Here is a 17,601-nt window from a genome sequence, read left to right as displayed (position 1 = left end):
TGAGCTATTGGCATTGTAAATAACAATGCCTTTTATTTATGTGTTTTGAAAACCTGCAAGCGGTGCGTAAACATACACTTTGTACTTGTAGTCATTGCTTATGAGAGCAAGGCTGGCAGTAACTGCTCCTCTTTTACTGCCAATCTTGCTTCTCGTAAACAAGGTCCATAAGTACAAAGTACATATTTACACACCTTCTGCAGGTTTTCAAAACACATAAATAAAAGGCATTGTCATTTACAATGCCAATAGCTCAAACTCTCGCAGATGCAAGACCTATTGCATTGGAAATGCTTGTTATATTATATTTACTCTCAGGAAGATAATCACGGTGAGCCTATTTCATATCTATGAGGTTAACGAGGACTTGCTTAGTTCTATAAACCAACAAGAGAAAACAGAATACACATGTATTGCAAAAATTAAAAATATGGAAAAATGTATCTGCTTTACACTCAGTATACTCATAGTACTTTATTTCGGTTACATAGGCAACCATAGAAGTACATCACTAAAACTTCCATAAAAGAAGAGTGATAATCACAGTGCAGTCCATTAACCCCTTCGCCGCGGCACGAATTCCGCCGCGGCGCTGGGGGGGTTCGGGGTCAGCGTGGCGCCGCCATGCTCGTGACAGAACCACTCCATCATGAGCCACGGGCGCGCTGTGCTCATGACGGAGTGGTTCCGTCACGACTCCGCCCACTCGCATTATTCGCCCGCACAGGCGGGGAATCAGCGCCGCGTGGGCGGAGCGGCCGCAACGGCCGCAGCATGACGGAACCACTCCGTCATGAGCACACGGCGCCCGTGGCTCATGACGGAGTGGTTCCGTCATGAGCACGCAAGGGGTTAAACAAATACGTTGCAGCAGCAAGAATAATAAATGCTGTGAGAAATTGACAGTACATGGGTGCTATAAGATAATTGATAAAATCCTCTTATGTGCAGTGGACTAAAATGCTGGGATAACATGGTGTTTCGTTAGAACAGTCACACCTTTAAAAACATTCCAGTATACAAAATACATCATGAAAAACAATTATATTAAAGAAACCTGCTAAAATATTATGGATTTCCTTTTAGCAATATGCATTTTAAAAAGGAACACATACTTACACATTAGATGGAGAATGATAGCTGTTGCAATAAGACCAAGACAATACTACATGTTCTAATACCACTGTCCCTTAAAACTGGTATTATAAACCTTTTGGTGAAGGCCAAGTAATAATAACAAAAAAGTAAAGTGCAGCAAACTCTGGGGAGAAGATTCATTGCATGGACATATTAGGACCTAAGATTAATCAAATTGGACAAGAGGGAACCTGAGGTGCCTTTTAATAAACCCCAGCCTAAATCTTTGTCCCAGGTGTTATCCACCCATTCAAGATGAGTCTCTAGGGCTGGTATGGGTTGTAGCTTCACATACTCCCTAAAAGTAGGTTTTAATTGTTAGTTTTTCCCTGTGGCACAACCTTGGAGCTTTAAAAGTTTTCTTAACCCAAGTTACGTCCGTTTTAGCCATGGAAGCAGGACTGAAAAAAAGTGTCGTCCTATCCAAGGTCTCTACTCAAACTTAAGTCAAATATATTTTAACCAAGAAATATTCATTCCATGGTCACACCCCAAGCAGTCTATGATGACCTCACTATTAAATGATGGGGATATCCTTTACAGAGGGAACATTCTACATCTAATTCAAGCGATTAGAAACTTAGCGGATATAAGTACACACGTTCTGGAAAGAATAGCATTTAAATACATCAAAGAAATTTCCGACAGAGAAATAACAAAGACAACCTGGTCCTCAGAAGAAATAGTAAGGAGGATTCTGGACGAGGAACCCCAAATAAAAGTATGGGGAATAAAAATGCTACTCTATCAAAGGCCTGGCTACCCGAAACCATTGATCCTAAACAAAAGAGAAGAAGCAAATGCAGCTACCTCATCAGCGGGCCTGCAGCCACAATCAGTACATAAAGGCGCGCGCAGTACGGACGCACAACCATCAGAAAGGAATGACCAACCCAGAGTAATTAGGTCGGAAAACTGGTCCTGGCTAGCGAGGACGATAAACCGGCAAGAGGAGGGTACTTGACTGAGGATAAAACAACCACCTCCAAGCAATCATCATTTACGAATTTGCTCCTGGAATATAAATGGTCAGGGCAACAAAACATCGGATAAAGACCTTCTGGATTAATTTCAAGGCTTCGATCTCATCCTGCTACAAGAAACTTGGTTAGAAGAACCCTTCCATTTATTTGGCTTCAAAACCCATCATACTCCAGCAGTGAGAGGCTCCAAATTTGGACACCTAAAGGGTCGTCCAACAATTTACTCATCAATAAAAACAAAAACAGCGACTAAAGATGTTGACACCTTCACATCTTCCACCAATGCAATTAAAGCCCTCAGAGTGAGTACACGGGATGAGAATACTATACAACAAATACTACTCTTAAATGACTATATACAACCTCGGGACAAAATAAAAGGTGCCAAAATGGTGGAGGCAGAAATTATTAGGCTCCTCTCAGAAGAACCAACTTCAAATCTACTGTTGACAGGTGACTTCAACATGCACCTAATGGGACCACAGACGAGGGACAAGCTACTCGAGGAACAACACTCCTCCAGGAATATTCCTTGTCAGGAGCTGAGTATCAAGAAGCAACAATCGGCACTCGCTAGGAACTTCGTCAAAGATCTGGAACACCTAAGCTTCGTGGCACTAAATGGGCATTTCCCAGGAGATCAGCCCCCGGCGACAACTTTCCACAGAGCGATCTCAAGCACGCTAGTAGACTACACCTTTGTATCTTTATCATTCTTCATTGGGATTACAGGCTTCGAGGTAGGGACCCAAGATCAAAGTGACCACCTGCCACAGGAAATCTCCACAAGAATAATTGGATCACCATTAGACCAACCTGCTGAGGACCCTGAGTCTATATATACAGACAATTTCAGGAGAATCAAATTCAAAACTAACCAACTAGATGAACTACTGGCCTCAGCGAAGTCATTATGGGAACAAAGGGAGGAGTCCGACAGAAATGAGATAACGCACTGGGAACAATTCATTAAAACATTAGGAGCAAAGCATGCGGCAAGTGCTCTTCCAGCCTCAACGTTAAACAGGATTTCAGACAATCAAGACAAACACTTTCTTATCACCAAAACTCCACATCTCCGTAATCTCAAGAAAGCAATAAAACACTGCCCAGGTTTTGGCGTAGAGGGCATGATCCGAGTTTAAAAAGGGAGCTAGCACAACTCAAAGCGGAAAAGAAAAAAATAATCCACCAGGCAAATAGGACTCGGACGAAAACCTGTGGGCTAGACTGTTACACGACTCAAACTCAAACTACAGCGCAAAATTTTGGCGCACAATAAACAGCCTAGCCAACCCGAACGCTCTAAGAATCAACTCACACCTAACAGAGGAAGCTTGGGCCTCTCATATTCTTCATCATTTCAATTCTGATCGGAAGCAGAGCACACGCTATATTCCTGAGGCAATCCCTCCCAATCACAATGTTACTCCAGGAAACAAGCATCTTTCATTCACAACTCATCAGATTAAGGACAGGATAGCAAAAGGCAAGCGGGAGGGCACCCCGGGTCCCAATGGGATTCCTCCAAGCTTATTTAAAAAAGACCCAGAATACTGGGCTTCCAAATTGTCATCGCTGTTTGCACAAATAGCAGGAGGAAACACCATCCTGGACTCTTGGAGGGGGTCAATCATATCCCCAATATACAAGAAGGGGGACAAGAACTCAGCACACAGCTACAGGCTGGTGGCCTTAATCGATATCGAAGCAAAATACTATGCTGGCCTACTTCTGGAAGATCTCATTGCCTGGACAGATGATAAATCAATCATACCCATCATCAAACGGGCTGTTGCAAGGGCATAGGAACAACTACAAACATACTTGCCCTGTCCCTATTGGTAGATGGGGCAAAATTTGCAAAACACCCTATATTTATGTGTTTCATTGACTATTCATCAGCGTTTGACAAAATCAATAAGAGCATACTCTGGCACAAGCTCAAGGAGAAACAAATACAACCTGCTCTCCTAAACCAGTTAATACTCCTCCACACAACTACGTGTGTCCAAGTAAAACTAGGAGAAGGTAAGTTCGTGTCCCGGAAAATCCCAACAACCATGGCGCTCAAAGAGGCGTGCGTCTTGGCGCCAACACTTTTCAACTTGTACATATCTGATCTATTGTCTAAACTGGACACTTGTAACTCGCATGCGCCAAACATAGGAGGGCTGCTACTCTCCAGCCTTCTGTATGCAGATGACCTCGTGCTGTCCAGAATGATTTTCAGTCTATCTATGTGGAAATGTGCCCTTTAATGAGCACACTGGTGCAGGGGTCACCCTTCTCTGTCCACGGGTCCGTAGACCAACAAAATAGAGATTGGCACTGAAGCTGGAATTCAAATAACACGTTTATTAATCACTCATGAGGGGGACTACGTCCACACAGCACTCTCTCAAGTGCTGCCTGAGGTAGTATATTGAATACACAGACCATGGTGCTTATATACAGAGTTTGTTGCAGAGTAAGCATGTAGTTACAAATAGAAGGTACAAGCCTACACAGGAATAGTTACAGCCAGACATGGGCAGATGGGTAATCACTTAGTCAGCAAAGTGGGAGGGAGAACAGAACTGTTTACAACAGCACAAATGATTGACAGTTACATCTTTAACCAGGTGCATTTTAGCAGCTACTGGTCTTTTCTCAGCACGTACATTGCTTTGGCTCAGTACAGAAGGAGTTAACTAAAGCTGATGACACAAGCAGAATAGAAGAGCAAGCAACAGTGACGACGGAAGAATTTCATAGCTAACAAAATGGATGTCACAACCAAGATGGCTTCAGCTTATGCTAACGGAAATTATTTCAGATTTCCACACCTAATTAAGTTTCGCCGGCCCAAATAAGGTTGGAATTTGGCCTACAAAGCCAAGAAATAGCCCGCAAAGGAGCTTATGCCAAGAGCTGGTACAAGATCAAAAGGGCTGAAGCAGGAACACCGAATTCTTACCTATGGAACGAAATACATCGAAAGAGGGACTGTGCAGCCATGAACTATCTGACCGCATCAAAAGAGCGTCTTGGCCTGGATGAACTTTGGGCGACCTCAGGGTCTTACCATTGCTTTAAACAAATCGTAAATAAGACAGCGAAAGAAATATCACTAGTAGAAGACGAAGCAGCACTCACAGAAAGAACCCACAGATGGTTTGTTGTGCAAAGCTACGTCAAGTCCTCTCCACAATCCTACCAAGGCGCAGGTTTCTACAGGAGAAAGAAAGAAAAATATCTTCATCTCCGAATGGGCATCTTACCATCATTGCCGCACCTTCCCCCTTGGAAACGATCGCCGGGCCAGTCAACATGTCGTTTATGCAAGGAAGCCAATGAAAGTATATTTCACCTTTTGTGCATCTGCAGGCAACTACAAGCTGAACGATTTCAATTACTGAAGCCATTCTGTGTAAGCAAGGGGATAAGAACCTGTAGACAAGCAGTGATGGCATGCCTCGGAGGAGGGAACGTTCAGCTGGCGTGCCACTTTGTGCAATTTATGGAAGCGGCTGGTGAGAAACTCGGCTGATAAACGACCGGTATGCTCTATCACTGCAACAAAAAGTTTTTTTATGAGTCCCTTCACAGCAAACAAGACATATTTAGGTTGCCCTTCACCCGGACAACATATGCCCCAGCATGACAGTCAACAGCAACCTACTACTGCCGCTGTTCATAAAGCAACTGTCCTATTGCAAATTTACCCCTCCACTGAGAACTGAGTATCTGTTTTATCAAATTTTAATTTTCTTCATTTTTACTTCCCTCCTAAAAATGCTCAGGAACTGAAAAAGGACAGTATTAGCAAATCACTTGGCAATCCGTCAACATACTGAGAGGTTAAACCCCTTATCAATGTACTGTATTAGACCACAATTATGAATAACTGCATCATTGATGTTAGTATAATGCACGGATGTTTCATGAAATGTTATTTATGAACTAGTCTTAAACCATGAACTTTGCTGCTGTAGCTTTTGTTCTTTTTTTAATGAGAAATTGTAAAGGTTTTAATTGACCGGATAATAAACTATTACTTCCTTACTTACTTGCTCCCTATTAAATGATGCGTGCAGGTTTGTCCAAACTGTGCACCACAGGGCAGGCGGGGCCAATTTGATAATATCCTCGACGTTCTCAGCCCCAAGTTCTTGAGGGACAATGGAGGTTGCACAAGCAGTCGCCTAAAATCCCGATTTTGTTCACCCTGCAGGGGATTGATATTGGAGCATCCCCAAATAGCTGCCCCATAGGTGAGGATAGGAAGACATTTGCTCCTGTATATCTCCAGCACAGGGCCACAGGTTTTTTTCCAATAAAGGAGGCTAAGTTGTAGATATACCCAGCTGCACTCACAAATCGGTGTTGTGCCTTAGTGGTGCAGGATCCCTAATTTCCCCTGGCATTGAAGACAACACCCAGAAATGAAAAATCATGCGGAGAAACCACAGGATGGTCTTTTGGATATATGTGACACAGCTTGTGATGCCTCGTACCGCAGACCTTGGTAAATGTCTTATTCTGTTTAGTGGAAAGGCCGAGGGACCCCATAAAAGTAATATAAAAAAAACTCCTGGAACAGTATATTAATGCCATTAAAAGCTCTAGAGATTAAAACAGCATCATTGGCATACAGTAAGACTGGGACCCTTTTCTTGCCAATGAAGAAACCATGTCAGGTTACCTTTATAGGTGCTGTTCTTAAACTGTTCAAATACAGGAAGAACAAAATTGAGGCCCGGCGCGGCACCTTCCCGAGCTTTACTCAATACAGTAATAAATATACTCTACGTATGCCTAAATGTATGAATGAAATTCAATGTGTCTATTTTGACAAGGACTGTCAGGTATATACAACAACCGATGGCTAATCAAATTTACTGTAATATTAAAAATAACAGCTTTCAATTACAAATGGATTTAACAAACAGGAAAATGTACCAATATTTCATCTCTGAAAAAATCCCTGTGTCTTTGTAACTAGAAACACAATCAATTTTACACGTGCCTATGTGAATATTGTGAATCTCTTGAGCATACCACTAAAATGCGGTGTTTAACTTACACCCTAATCGTGAGGAGCATCAATAGAACATGTGGGTGTTTTCGACCATGCCTACTATGTCACAAGACTCCAACTGCATTCTACTGCATAGACTAAATAGGCCAAAACTGGTCAAAGGTTTCTTGTGCTCCAAGATGCGTGACCTGGCAATTTGAGCTGGGCTGTTTCTATTGAAGCAGGACCGAGCCTGGGTTGCATATGGCTGGTTCCGGTCTGAGGTGGCATGGGGGCAAAATAAATTAGTGGATTGTGCCCCGAGTAAATACCAATGATTGAAACTAACTAAGCAATCGACCCACACATATCTATACATCTAAACACACATTAATTTGTTATTTTATTTTTTTCAGGTGTCCTGGTCAGACATAGGAGGGATGGAATACGTGAAATTGAAACTGAAACAGGCTGTGGAGTGGCCATTGAAGCACCCTGAAGCCTTTATCCGCATGGGTATCCAGCCACCAAAAGGAATACTCCTCTATGGCCCTCCAGGGTGCTCAAAAACAATGATAGCAAAGGCCCTTGCCAATGAGAGTGGACTGAACTTCTTGGCAGTAAAGGTGAGTTTTGGGAAAAGGAGCTTGAAGTACATTGTCTTGGTTTCTGTCACTTTTAAAAGTGTTTTCAGCATTATACTTTGGCTTCATTCTTGCCTAATTATGTTTTGTATTACATACATAAAGAGTGCCAGTGAACACAGTAGGCTACTTCAGAGTGTGAGTCATCTAGGAGAGGCAAAAGGGGAAAGGAGGCGATAAGGGTAATTAAGGGGAAGAGGGAGAAATAGAATGACGGCCACATAATATGCCATAGAAACAGGACAAATGCAATTTCAGGATTTGCTGAATGAAGTAGATTTCTTCCTCGCTCTAATGGAGGTAAATAGTTCCATAAGAGAGGAACCTGCACTGCAGATGTCCGTATGTTGCTTCTTAAATCTTGGTAGGGCAAATATAAAATCCTCACAAGCTGGTGTCATGCCCAAACTTGTCTTAAAACCACTCTTGTGCCCACTGCTCCCTTACCTACAGGAGACCATAAGGTTGCATTTGAAGTTGGTTTGCCTTTACACCCGGGGGGGGCTGGAGTTTCTTTTAAAAGGTTGTCCTCTCAGTTTAACAATTGGACTATCTTGGACATTCACCAGTACCACAAATACAATACATAGTGACTATTTTGAATGCATGAATTACTGTGCAGCTTGAGGAATTTTCCCTCAACATATGCCATAGGCATATGAAGGGCTACCACAGCAGGTTCATCCAACTTGTACTTGTCCTGATCATACTAATCAAAGAATTAGATTTTAGGCAATGTATGTTCCACCTGGCTAACTGGGACATCAAATTGGCCTTTGGATTCTAAACTAGACCCTCAGAAAAGCTGCCAATCAGGCATTTTTGCACTCAATATCACAAATCAGGTGTGGAGGCTTTTAAAGACGTTTATTCCCTTATCCCACCCTCAAGAAATCCTACTTTTAGAACCCCTCAGGCCTCTTTTTTACTGAGCAGGTATACAGGGATAGACTAGAAAGATATAGTCTTTGTGTTCCCTCTACCTTTATCTGAAGTTCAGTAGGAATATCCCCATCAGTGTAGCCTTTTCAGATGATGGTGTTGTAGTGTATTTCCTATTTCCCTAATAGGCTCTGCGCATTGGAATAATATACCCTATAGATTTGGCATAGGACTGAGGTCAGTATGCCCCTATCGAGTATATCAAACTTAATTAATTTGTACCAGCTAACTCAGAGGTCACTAGAAACTCCTTGTAAACAAGAAGGGATTAGTTTCTGGCAACCGCATAAACATGACAACTTTGTTTCCCTTTAGAATCGGAACACTCTCAGAATCGTGGAAACAACAGATAACAGTTTCACTCAGCTAATCGTGCATGCTTAGTTTCTTCAGAGTTACACAGAAAGAATAGACGGGCGTTTCAATAAAAGGATTTATTGAACAGTCTTGTTTCTCGTCTAAGAGATATGAGCTGTTACAATCACAAGACAGTATGCGAGATAGATTATGTACAGCGTAAGCAGTAGAAAGAAATAATACTTCTCTAGCATTATCTTTTAGTTATGACACATATATTCATATACATAAATAACATAAGCTAAAAATGCGAGTACTCATAAGATGCTTCTTTAACTAGTTCTACCCCAGTGTACCTAACCGAAGTGTAGTACAGGGTAAGAAGTAGGTGATGTATTCTATAGTATGGTATGCTAAGTTTGGTATGCCAAGAGTCCCTCTAGGTTCTAGTCAGCTACATACCTTGAAAATGAGAGAGGTGGGAATCTCTTTCCGGGTCTCGAACTCTAACACCCCGTGAAGGGAGTAAGAACACTGGAAGCTGGATTCTCTGCGAGCAGAGATGACAGCGTCCCTTGTCAGTGCGTCAGGCCGGGACACGGGCTCCTCTAAAGTCGAGGTCTCCTCCCACTTGTTTGAGCAAGGGAAGGTATATTTATACCCGGTAGGTGCCTTGGAATGTTAGCATTGACATAAAGTTGGGCAGAGGAATGAACCCTTAAGGAATACCGGTTGATGCATAATAAATGAGTTCTTGGAGAAATCAATGATCCTGTGCTAGGGGAACTCCCAAGAGCTTAAGGGTCTGGTTTCTAAGAACTCGTTGTGATGTTGGGGTGGACGGATGTAGGTGACCATTGCCTGTATTTGGATAGCATGGCTAATGCCTAAATAAGGACTGGGATCTTATGCCTATATAAGGGCAATGCAAATTGTGCCTATATAAGGACATGTATCATGAAAATCTATATACGGACACCTAAAGCGGAATACAACACCCACTCCACTTTCGAATGAACGATAATACTAAATGCTAAACATAAAAATGCTAAACATTAAACTGAGTACCACATGTTGCTAAAAACATTTGTAAAAGCAAACTAAAAGTTTTTTTTTTTTTTAACTGTAGCTAAACATGTAATGAAAAGTTACTGTACATTTTAAAGCAGTTTTTCATTCAAAGCATATATCGGGAATAAATGCAATAGGAATGAATAGAAATATATACATATGACGAAATGGTTGACAATTATTAAAAAACCAAAGCCATTTCATAACATGGTACTAAATGAAATCGTGGTAAATAAGGTGACAATGTGTCCCTGGAAGTATTCAAAGAAGTCCGTTCTATATGAATAGTTCTACTGTAAGCAGATTGAATTGCCATGTATTTTCAAATTTAGAAAAAAGTCAATTTTAGGAAGAGTTCCAAGTTCTGTTCTGTTATGAAAATATGGAGGCCAAATTAATTGCTTCCCTGGTACACTGTGAGCCGAATCAAAGTCAGTGTATGGGTCTGGAGAAAACATGAAATCATCAACTCTTGTAGACAAAAGATCATCTACCGATGTCGGTGACAGTTGAAACACATCGTTTAGAAGGGTTAACTGCACAGAGATGTGAAGCATCGCCTGCAGCATGGGATGCCGCAGCAATGTCCACGCCCGTTGTTACCTGTGTGCCTGTTGATCCATCTCGTACCTCAGCAGCAGCAGGAAGCGTCTGTGAGGTCTCAACGAATGCTGTCATCAGGATTGGTAGCCTCTGGGGACAACACAGAGCATGGACCGCTATCGGGTCCAGCACAGTATCGATATCCGTTGGCATGACTGATGGGAGTGTTAGACATATGTCTAGCGCGCATTCTTCACCTTAAAGCAGGCAGCGTAGAACAGGTAAGATGCAATGTTGCCAGATTGGTCTAAATGACAGAAACCTTGTTGTATTAAGTTCCCGTAGACCAGGTATGCCCAAAAGTTGCACTATGCGCTCACGGCACTTCCGTTCTAGGAGAGCTTTCTCCAAGTTGCTGGGAGTGACCCCGGTGGAGAGGCTTGCCATAGCAGTAGGAATAGAAACAGGATTCCTGCAATGAGCGCTAGAACTAATGGCAGACCACCAAACACTGAATGCACAAAGTTTGGAATAATTCCGAGGACTGCCTGAAAAGGTGTTAACAGTCCTGAACATATGGTCTTAAATACATGAGCAATCCCGCTCGTATCGGACATGTTTAAGCTACGTCCCATCATTTCTACGAAATGTATAGGGCAGTTTATACGTATTAGAGCCTGTATCTCAGCCGAAGTCCTTGCAATTTGTAGATTAAAGGTTTCTTTGGCCGAGGTCAAAGGCAAAGTATCAAAACATATAAAAGAAACATTCAATTAAGGCCATAGAGGCGACTCCCTGATTGTGTCTATTTGGGGGAACAATACTTGCATACAATAAGTAACCCTGGAGCTAACCGTTACCAGATATGGGATTCGTGGCAACATGCCACAGCAACTCCGATCATTCAACATGAGGGAACTCCCGTTAGAAAGTTGGTCAAAAGTTGGATTAATCACAGCAGCTGGTGTACCCTGCAGGCGGCAGGACAAGTTTGCCACCGAACCATTACAAGCCCCGTGTAAAGAAATGTCCTGACATATGAGAGATCCGCTCAGTGCATTTTCACAGTGTGCACCGCTTAGAAACACTTCACAACCCCCACTCCAACATCTGTATTCATAAGGTAAAACCCAGGATGTCTTAATGTATTCTTTACCCAACCTTTCATATTTGCCTGCTTGCGTTTGTTTGAGACAATACTGAAAATGAAATGTAGTGACAGGCAGAGTTACTTTGCCATGGATAAGCCATTCTGTACCTGGTTTTTCTGCTACCGAAAATGGTAATTTTTCCAGTTTTTCAATGCTCAGCACTGTATACTTTGCTCCCCTTTGTGCTAGTTCGATCTGTTTATCCGTGAGATTGTATTCTGAAAACAGAGACGACGTGTTGATAAAACGCCAAGGCACATAGCCTGCACGCAAGGATTGCAGCGTCTAGCCTAATAACATAATAGAACGTAACTGAGATTGGCCTTGTTGTAACATGGCTAAATCTTGTTCTAGTATGTCAATAGCAGAGGATACAATGTTGTCCAGTGAATATATTCTGGATGACAAAGTTGTTAACCCATTGTCGACCACAGAGAGAGATTTCTCTAAGTTAATACGATCAAGCTCATGTATTCTTTCTGCGGCCTCTGCCTGTGAAACCTTCCATATTTCATTATAAGCAGCATAAATGCCGGCATATATGAAACGTTTTTGACACGGTTTTCTTGGGCCTAGCAACAAATCCCTACGGTCTGCGTCTTCTTTAAGTAAAGATAAGTGTTGTTTCACATCCTCATGTGTAGATTTTTGTAACCAGTCGAGGCACAATTTTCCTACACTGTATGTTGTTACTACCCCCGGATGCTGTTGTTGAACATAACATGGGTCTGACCTATGGATAGTAAAGCTCTGTATTCTATTCAGGAATCTTTCTTGACAGATGTTTGTGTCTGTGGGCCAGAGCAACCATTTCTTCCAATCAGGATCTGATCTGTTGTTTTGTAGTATTGTGTCTACTGTGACTGCTCCCTGTGTCGTTCTATTACTTGCAGGTGTTGGTACAGAAGGTGTGTTCATGTCTTTGATCTTGGCTAATCCAAGGCAAGACGTTTGTTGCACAGTGTCATTCAAAAACATTATTTCCTGAGGGATGATACAGGCTCTAAACAAAGCTTCTATCCCCTGCACTTGCCAATCTTTAGAACCCCAGACAGAGTTTGTGTCGATTGTCTTTCCAAAGTTCAAATCATTGTCTAGACAGTTGAGCAATAAAGGCTGCAGAATAAATGTGTTCTGTAGTAGTTAACATATTTTTCTGTTCTGTTGTGTTCACATTTCTATAGAAAAATGTTTCTTGGTCAGATGTTTTGTACCCTGAAAAATATGGAAACTTATTTGCAAACGTTTTTGAACTACCCTTTGGTGGTGTAGGATAATGTTCCCATTGGTTAAACATAAATACATTTCTAGGTGTTGCAGATCTATGCAAGAAATGATGACCATAGTGGTTGTAACAATAAAGCTGTTCGTAGTCTGATGAACCCTCTAAGTTTACATTGTTAGAGAACGCAGCAGACCTTTCTAGATCAGACATCATGTTATTAACAGTCTCAAAGTCCCAATCATAGGTACTGGAGGTAATAAAGTCACTTAATGAAATTTTAGATAAATGTGGAATCTTCAAAAGTTGCGTTGGGCCGAATGTGTCAAAATCGGTTTTGTCCCTAACTATACCATCCTGTATAGAACGGCGGTGATTTTCACTGCTGACAAATCTCTTGCTACACGATGGGAAGATTGGTGTGGTTTTAAAAGTAAGTTCACATTTTTACTTTCAGTGTCCAAACGAATGTATCTGCCATTCATAAGCACACTAAGAGTCATTACCAAAGCTAGCCAAAGCAGAAAGAAAAATAATCCAGAAATAATCCATAGTTCAATCCATGGTGTAACCAGTTCAGTGTCTTTCAGAAAACGAAACAATTCATGTACTTGTTGTTTGAAAGTTTTTAGGGCTGACGTCGTTTCAGGGTCACTTGGATCCTCAAAAAACGTATCAAAGTTAATGAAGTAGCCAGAAGCAGTTCGGTCAATTGTTGGAATTGCATCAGAATTTGTCGAAATCGCTGGAACCAGTTGATCACGTGTTACGTTTGTGTAGACAGGTGTATCTGGACGAACTGTTACTTGAGTTTCAAGAGGGATGAGTTCCATAGCATTGTTACTTAGTCTTTCATCTCTTACTGCTGAATTCTCAATGGTTATGAGTCTTTCAGTCTGAACCTCTTGGATAGTAGCGAGAGGAGGGCGTCTGCTACTAGGTCGGTGTCCACGAGGCCTACTATTTACTATTGGCCACATAGTGTGGTTTGATGAGGTCGATAACACAAATCTTTTCTCCTTTTTGCCAGCAAGGGGCGGCAGAAGTACAGTTCTTGTTCCGTGGACGGCTGGGACAGGTACTGGTTGTCTGTAAGAAGGTCTAAATTCCTTCTTGTCTGCAATCTTCTCTCTGACTAGAACCTCAACGTTGGGCTCCAGACAGGCCTTGCTGGGACTGCCGTATTTTCCCCAGTGGTGGTTGGCTTCAGGAACACGTTGCTTTGTTTCATTCTTAGTTCATTTAGATCCTGTAAAACAGCCAAACGATCTTTGATATCAAAGTTTTTATTTTCCGCCACTGTGCCTTTACATTCGAGATCAGGAACCCACATTCTTGTCCCAAATAGGACCTCATATGGAGTGACTTCCCTTAGAGAACTCCTTGGCAAAATATTTAATGAGCGTTGGACCCCATAAAGATGTTTGACCCACCCATCACCCAAACCTAATACTCTAGCTGTTATAGACTGCTTTATGTCCCGGTTTTTCCTTTCCACAACAGAATTTCCCTCAGGATGAAACGGGGATGAGTACCGCAATGCTACGCATAAACTGGCCATGGCTTCTTTGTAAGCCCGAGAGCTAAACGCAGGGCCCTGGTCAGAATGTAGTGTGCCAATTGCGTATGTGCCAATAAAGACTCGCAAATCTTTTATAACAGTTCGAGCGTCAGCCGAGCGCTGAGGCCACATCCATAGGAACCTTGACTTAGTGTTTGTGGAAATGCATTTCTCATAAAGGACGCCTGCGTGTAGATAGTCTAATGATGTCTAACAATGGTGTCTGTACTGGGCAGGCTACTTCATAGTCTGGTGTCTGATGGCGTTCTGCACTACGCTGTCTATTGCAGTCTCTGCAGTCATCGATGAAGATGTGAATCAGTGTATTCATTCCAGGCCACCAGTACATCTCTTTTAATGTTAGTATAGTTTTAGAGATCCCCTGATGTGACAGACCCTCCCCAAGATGTGCTTCATAAATCAAAGCTGCTCTACGTTCCATGTTGGGAATTACCCTATCCCCCACTCCAGGGATTCGAGCAAAAGGAATGTTGTTCGCATCAATTACATAAGAGTACTTGAGTGGAAATTTCTTTGGTAATGCTGCACCACTACCTTTGCTTGAAGCATTGACAGCCAACAATATCTCACTGTCTATTCTCGTTTTTGAATGAGTGATCGCAGCTACGGAAGCCATCTGAACAGCCCCCTTTGCGGCTTCATCAGCCAATTAATTCCCTGCAACGTGAACGCCATCACGTTGATGACTCAGCGTGTGTATCACGTGAGCTTTCGGTAGTTCGTTTCTCAACTGAACTACTTGTTCCCAAAGCGTTTTATGCTTTATTGTGCTATCTTTTACATCTTTGAATCAGTTTTTTAAGCCAATTCTGTAAATATTCATTACATGACTGGACACAGTAAAAGGAATTGCACACTATAAGTGTGGGGAGTTTGCGATCTGTATTCTCAAGTGCCAGTTTGAATGCTTGTAGGTCATCTCGCTGAGCTGTACAATCTCCTAGAGATTGAGTTTTAGTGACCATTGGTCGTAAATTACCATCGCGCTTGCGACCTTTAACGATTGCGCACGCTGCACTGTAAGCTTGCTTACTCCCTGTAGCGGGTTGTGCTGACCCGTCAGTATAAATTATAAATTCGTACTGATCAAGAGGCAGAATTTCAGTGTGCATGTTCATATTGCAGGAACGCTTGTGTTTTTAAATCAGGTTCAAAAACATATTCAACTTCTGTTGCAGCAAGAGAATTAACCCATTGTATCCATCTAGGATGTAAAGCTTTTGCATTTGGAATGCTCGCTTTTGTAACTGCCTCTAAGGCTGGTACTGGAGTCACGACAATAATGCATTTCCCTTGGGCTAGAGCTCTTTCTTTTGCTAAAGCGGTTTGAACTGCTGTCAGTATTATTTCTGTTGAAGTGAAGCGCATTTCTGCTTGTGTATACAAATGTGGTTTGTATGCTTTTGGTACTTTTTCACCCTCATTAATTGTTATATAGGTGAATCCGCATTGACCCAAAATGATTCGGATCACTAAATTGCGTTTATTTACACGTGTTTGTAAGTGATTTGTTGCTAACATGTTAACTTGGAGTAAACGCAGGATGTCTGTGTGTTCCTGTGTCCCAATATGTTGTTGAAAAATCAGGTTTGATTAATTCGTAGAGAGGTTTAACCCTTTCTGCGTAATTTAGTAAGTTCTTCCAAAATTTAAGAAACCCAAGGTGGATTGTAAATTTTTCATCGTTTTTGGAGGTTGGAGCAGCGCACACTTTTCTAAAAAGTTAGCTGCCAGGCTTTTGCCTTCACTTGAAAGCTCATATCCTAGGAAAAGGACATTGAGATGGGCAATTCTGGATTTTTTAAAGTTGAATTTATAGCCCTCAGAGGCGAAACCCAGTATAATGGTATTCACCCTGTTCAAGTGCCTATCTAGGTCATCGTCTGTCAGATAGATGTCATCGATGTATTACAATGCCTCGTTATCATAAATTTGTAGTAACTCTGTTACCCTTGTTGAGAATAACCCTGTACTGTTTTTGAACCCTTGTGGGAGTCGACAAAATTGACGATTAGGTCCCCATTATTGAGAAAGCTGTTAAGTACCTGCTTTCAGGTGCTATATTTTGACAAAAGTAACCATTTGAAATGTCAAATGTGGTTTTATATTTTTTACGCACAATGTTATTCATTAATGCTGTACTATGTGCATTTTGCACTGCAAGTGTTTTGGAACAAGTGTTCAAGTGTCTGTAATCCAAAACTAGACGATATGTATTGTCTGGTTTGGATACAGGAAACAAAGGATTGTGAATTGAGGAGGTGCATGTTTCAATCACCCCTTAGTATTGAAGTTGATCTAAGATCTCCCTGACCTGATTTTTAGCTTCTTGCTTTATTGGGTACTGCCTTTGTGCAGTAGGTTTATTTTTTTTTTAGCTGTGTTTTGTGGTGAGGTGAGTCCTCATCCCATCCTACATGATTTTTGTATAATGCTGGGGCCTGGGCTACTGCCCATTTCCTGGCATAAATATATTTTAAATGAATTGGAATATGGTTGGAGAAGGCTGGCATAATGATGTCCTCGCCATGTGGGCACTCCCTGACAAATGTTGGTGGCCAGTCCTGTTCTGCTAGAAGTATATCATAACCCGTGGAAGGTTTCTCCCAAAAGTGTGCTTTCACTTTTCTTGGTATGTCTCCCTCCATCCGGAGTGTTATTTCATATAACTTTGTGGTGTCTACAGTCTCTACTGTGATGTACTCATTCAAGTCCACTATCTACAGAAGTTCCTTCAGGTTCTGGCGAGCTATTGTTACTTCTGCTGTACTGTCCAGCATTGTCTGAGCCCATTCTCCGTTCTTGAGCTGTATTCTCGGCATGTCTGATCTTCAGACCTGCTACCTTCTTTTTGGTGAATTGAGGTTTTGATTTATTTTTCTGAACGTGTTGATCGTCATTTGACTTCACGCGTTCTTCTTTGTGATCTGACTGTCCTCTTCTTTCTGATGTCTGTGACGATATCTGAAAGGTACGAGAGGATCGTGTATCAGTATCTTGATACCTGTCAGGTTTTCTTCAATTATC

General features: G+C 41.9%; 1 protein-coding gene across 2 annotated transcripts in view; it reads left to right on the top strand.

Moving 5' to 3' along the window:
• AFG2A (AAA ATPase AFG2A) overlaps positions 1–17,601 on the top strand; it is a 1,612,935-nt gene that overhangs the window by 565,986 nt on the left and 1,029,348 nt on the right. For both annotated transcript variants that reach the window (XR_014978118.1, XM_085641546.1), the window contains exon 11: positions 7,539–7,748. Coding sequence is in view for 1 of the 2 variants with exons in the window: in XM_085641546.1 (XP_085497672.1) it covers positions 7,539–7,748 (210 nt within the window). In the remaining variant the exon portion in view is untranslated. The remainder of the gene's footprint in view (positions 1–7,538; positions 7,749–17,601) is intronic.

This window comes from Triturus cristatus, chromosome 2_2 (genome assembly GCF_964204655.1).
Source record: "Triturus cristatus chromosome 2_2, aTriCri1.1, whole genome shotgun sequence".
Lineage (NCBI taxonomy): Eukaryota > Metazoa > Chordata > Amphibia > Caudata > Salamandridae > Triturus > Triturus cristatus.
This window is presented reverse-complemented; position numbering and strand designations above follow the sequence as displayed.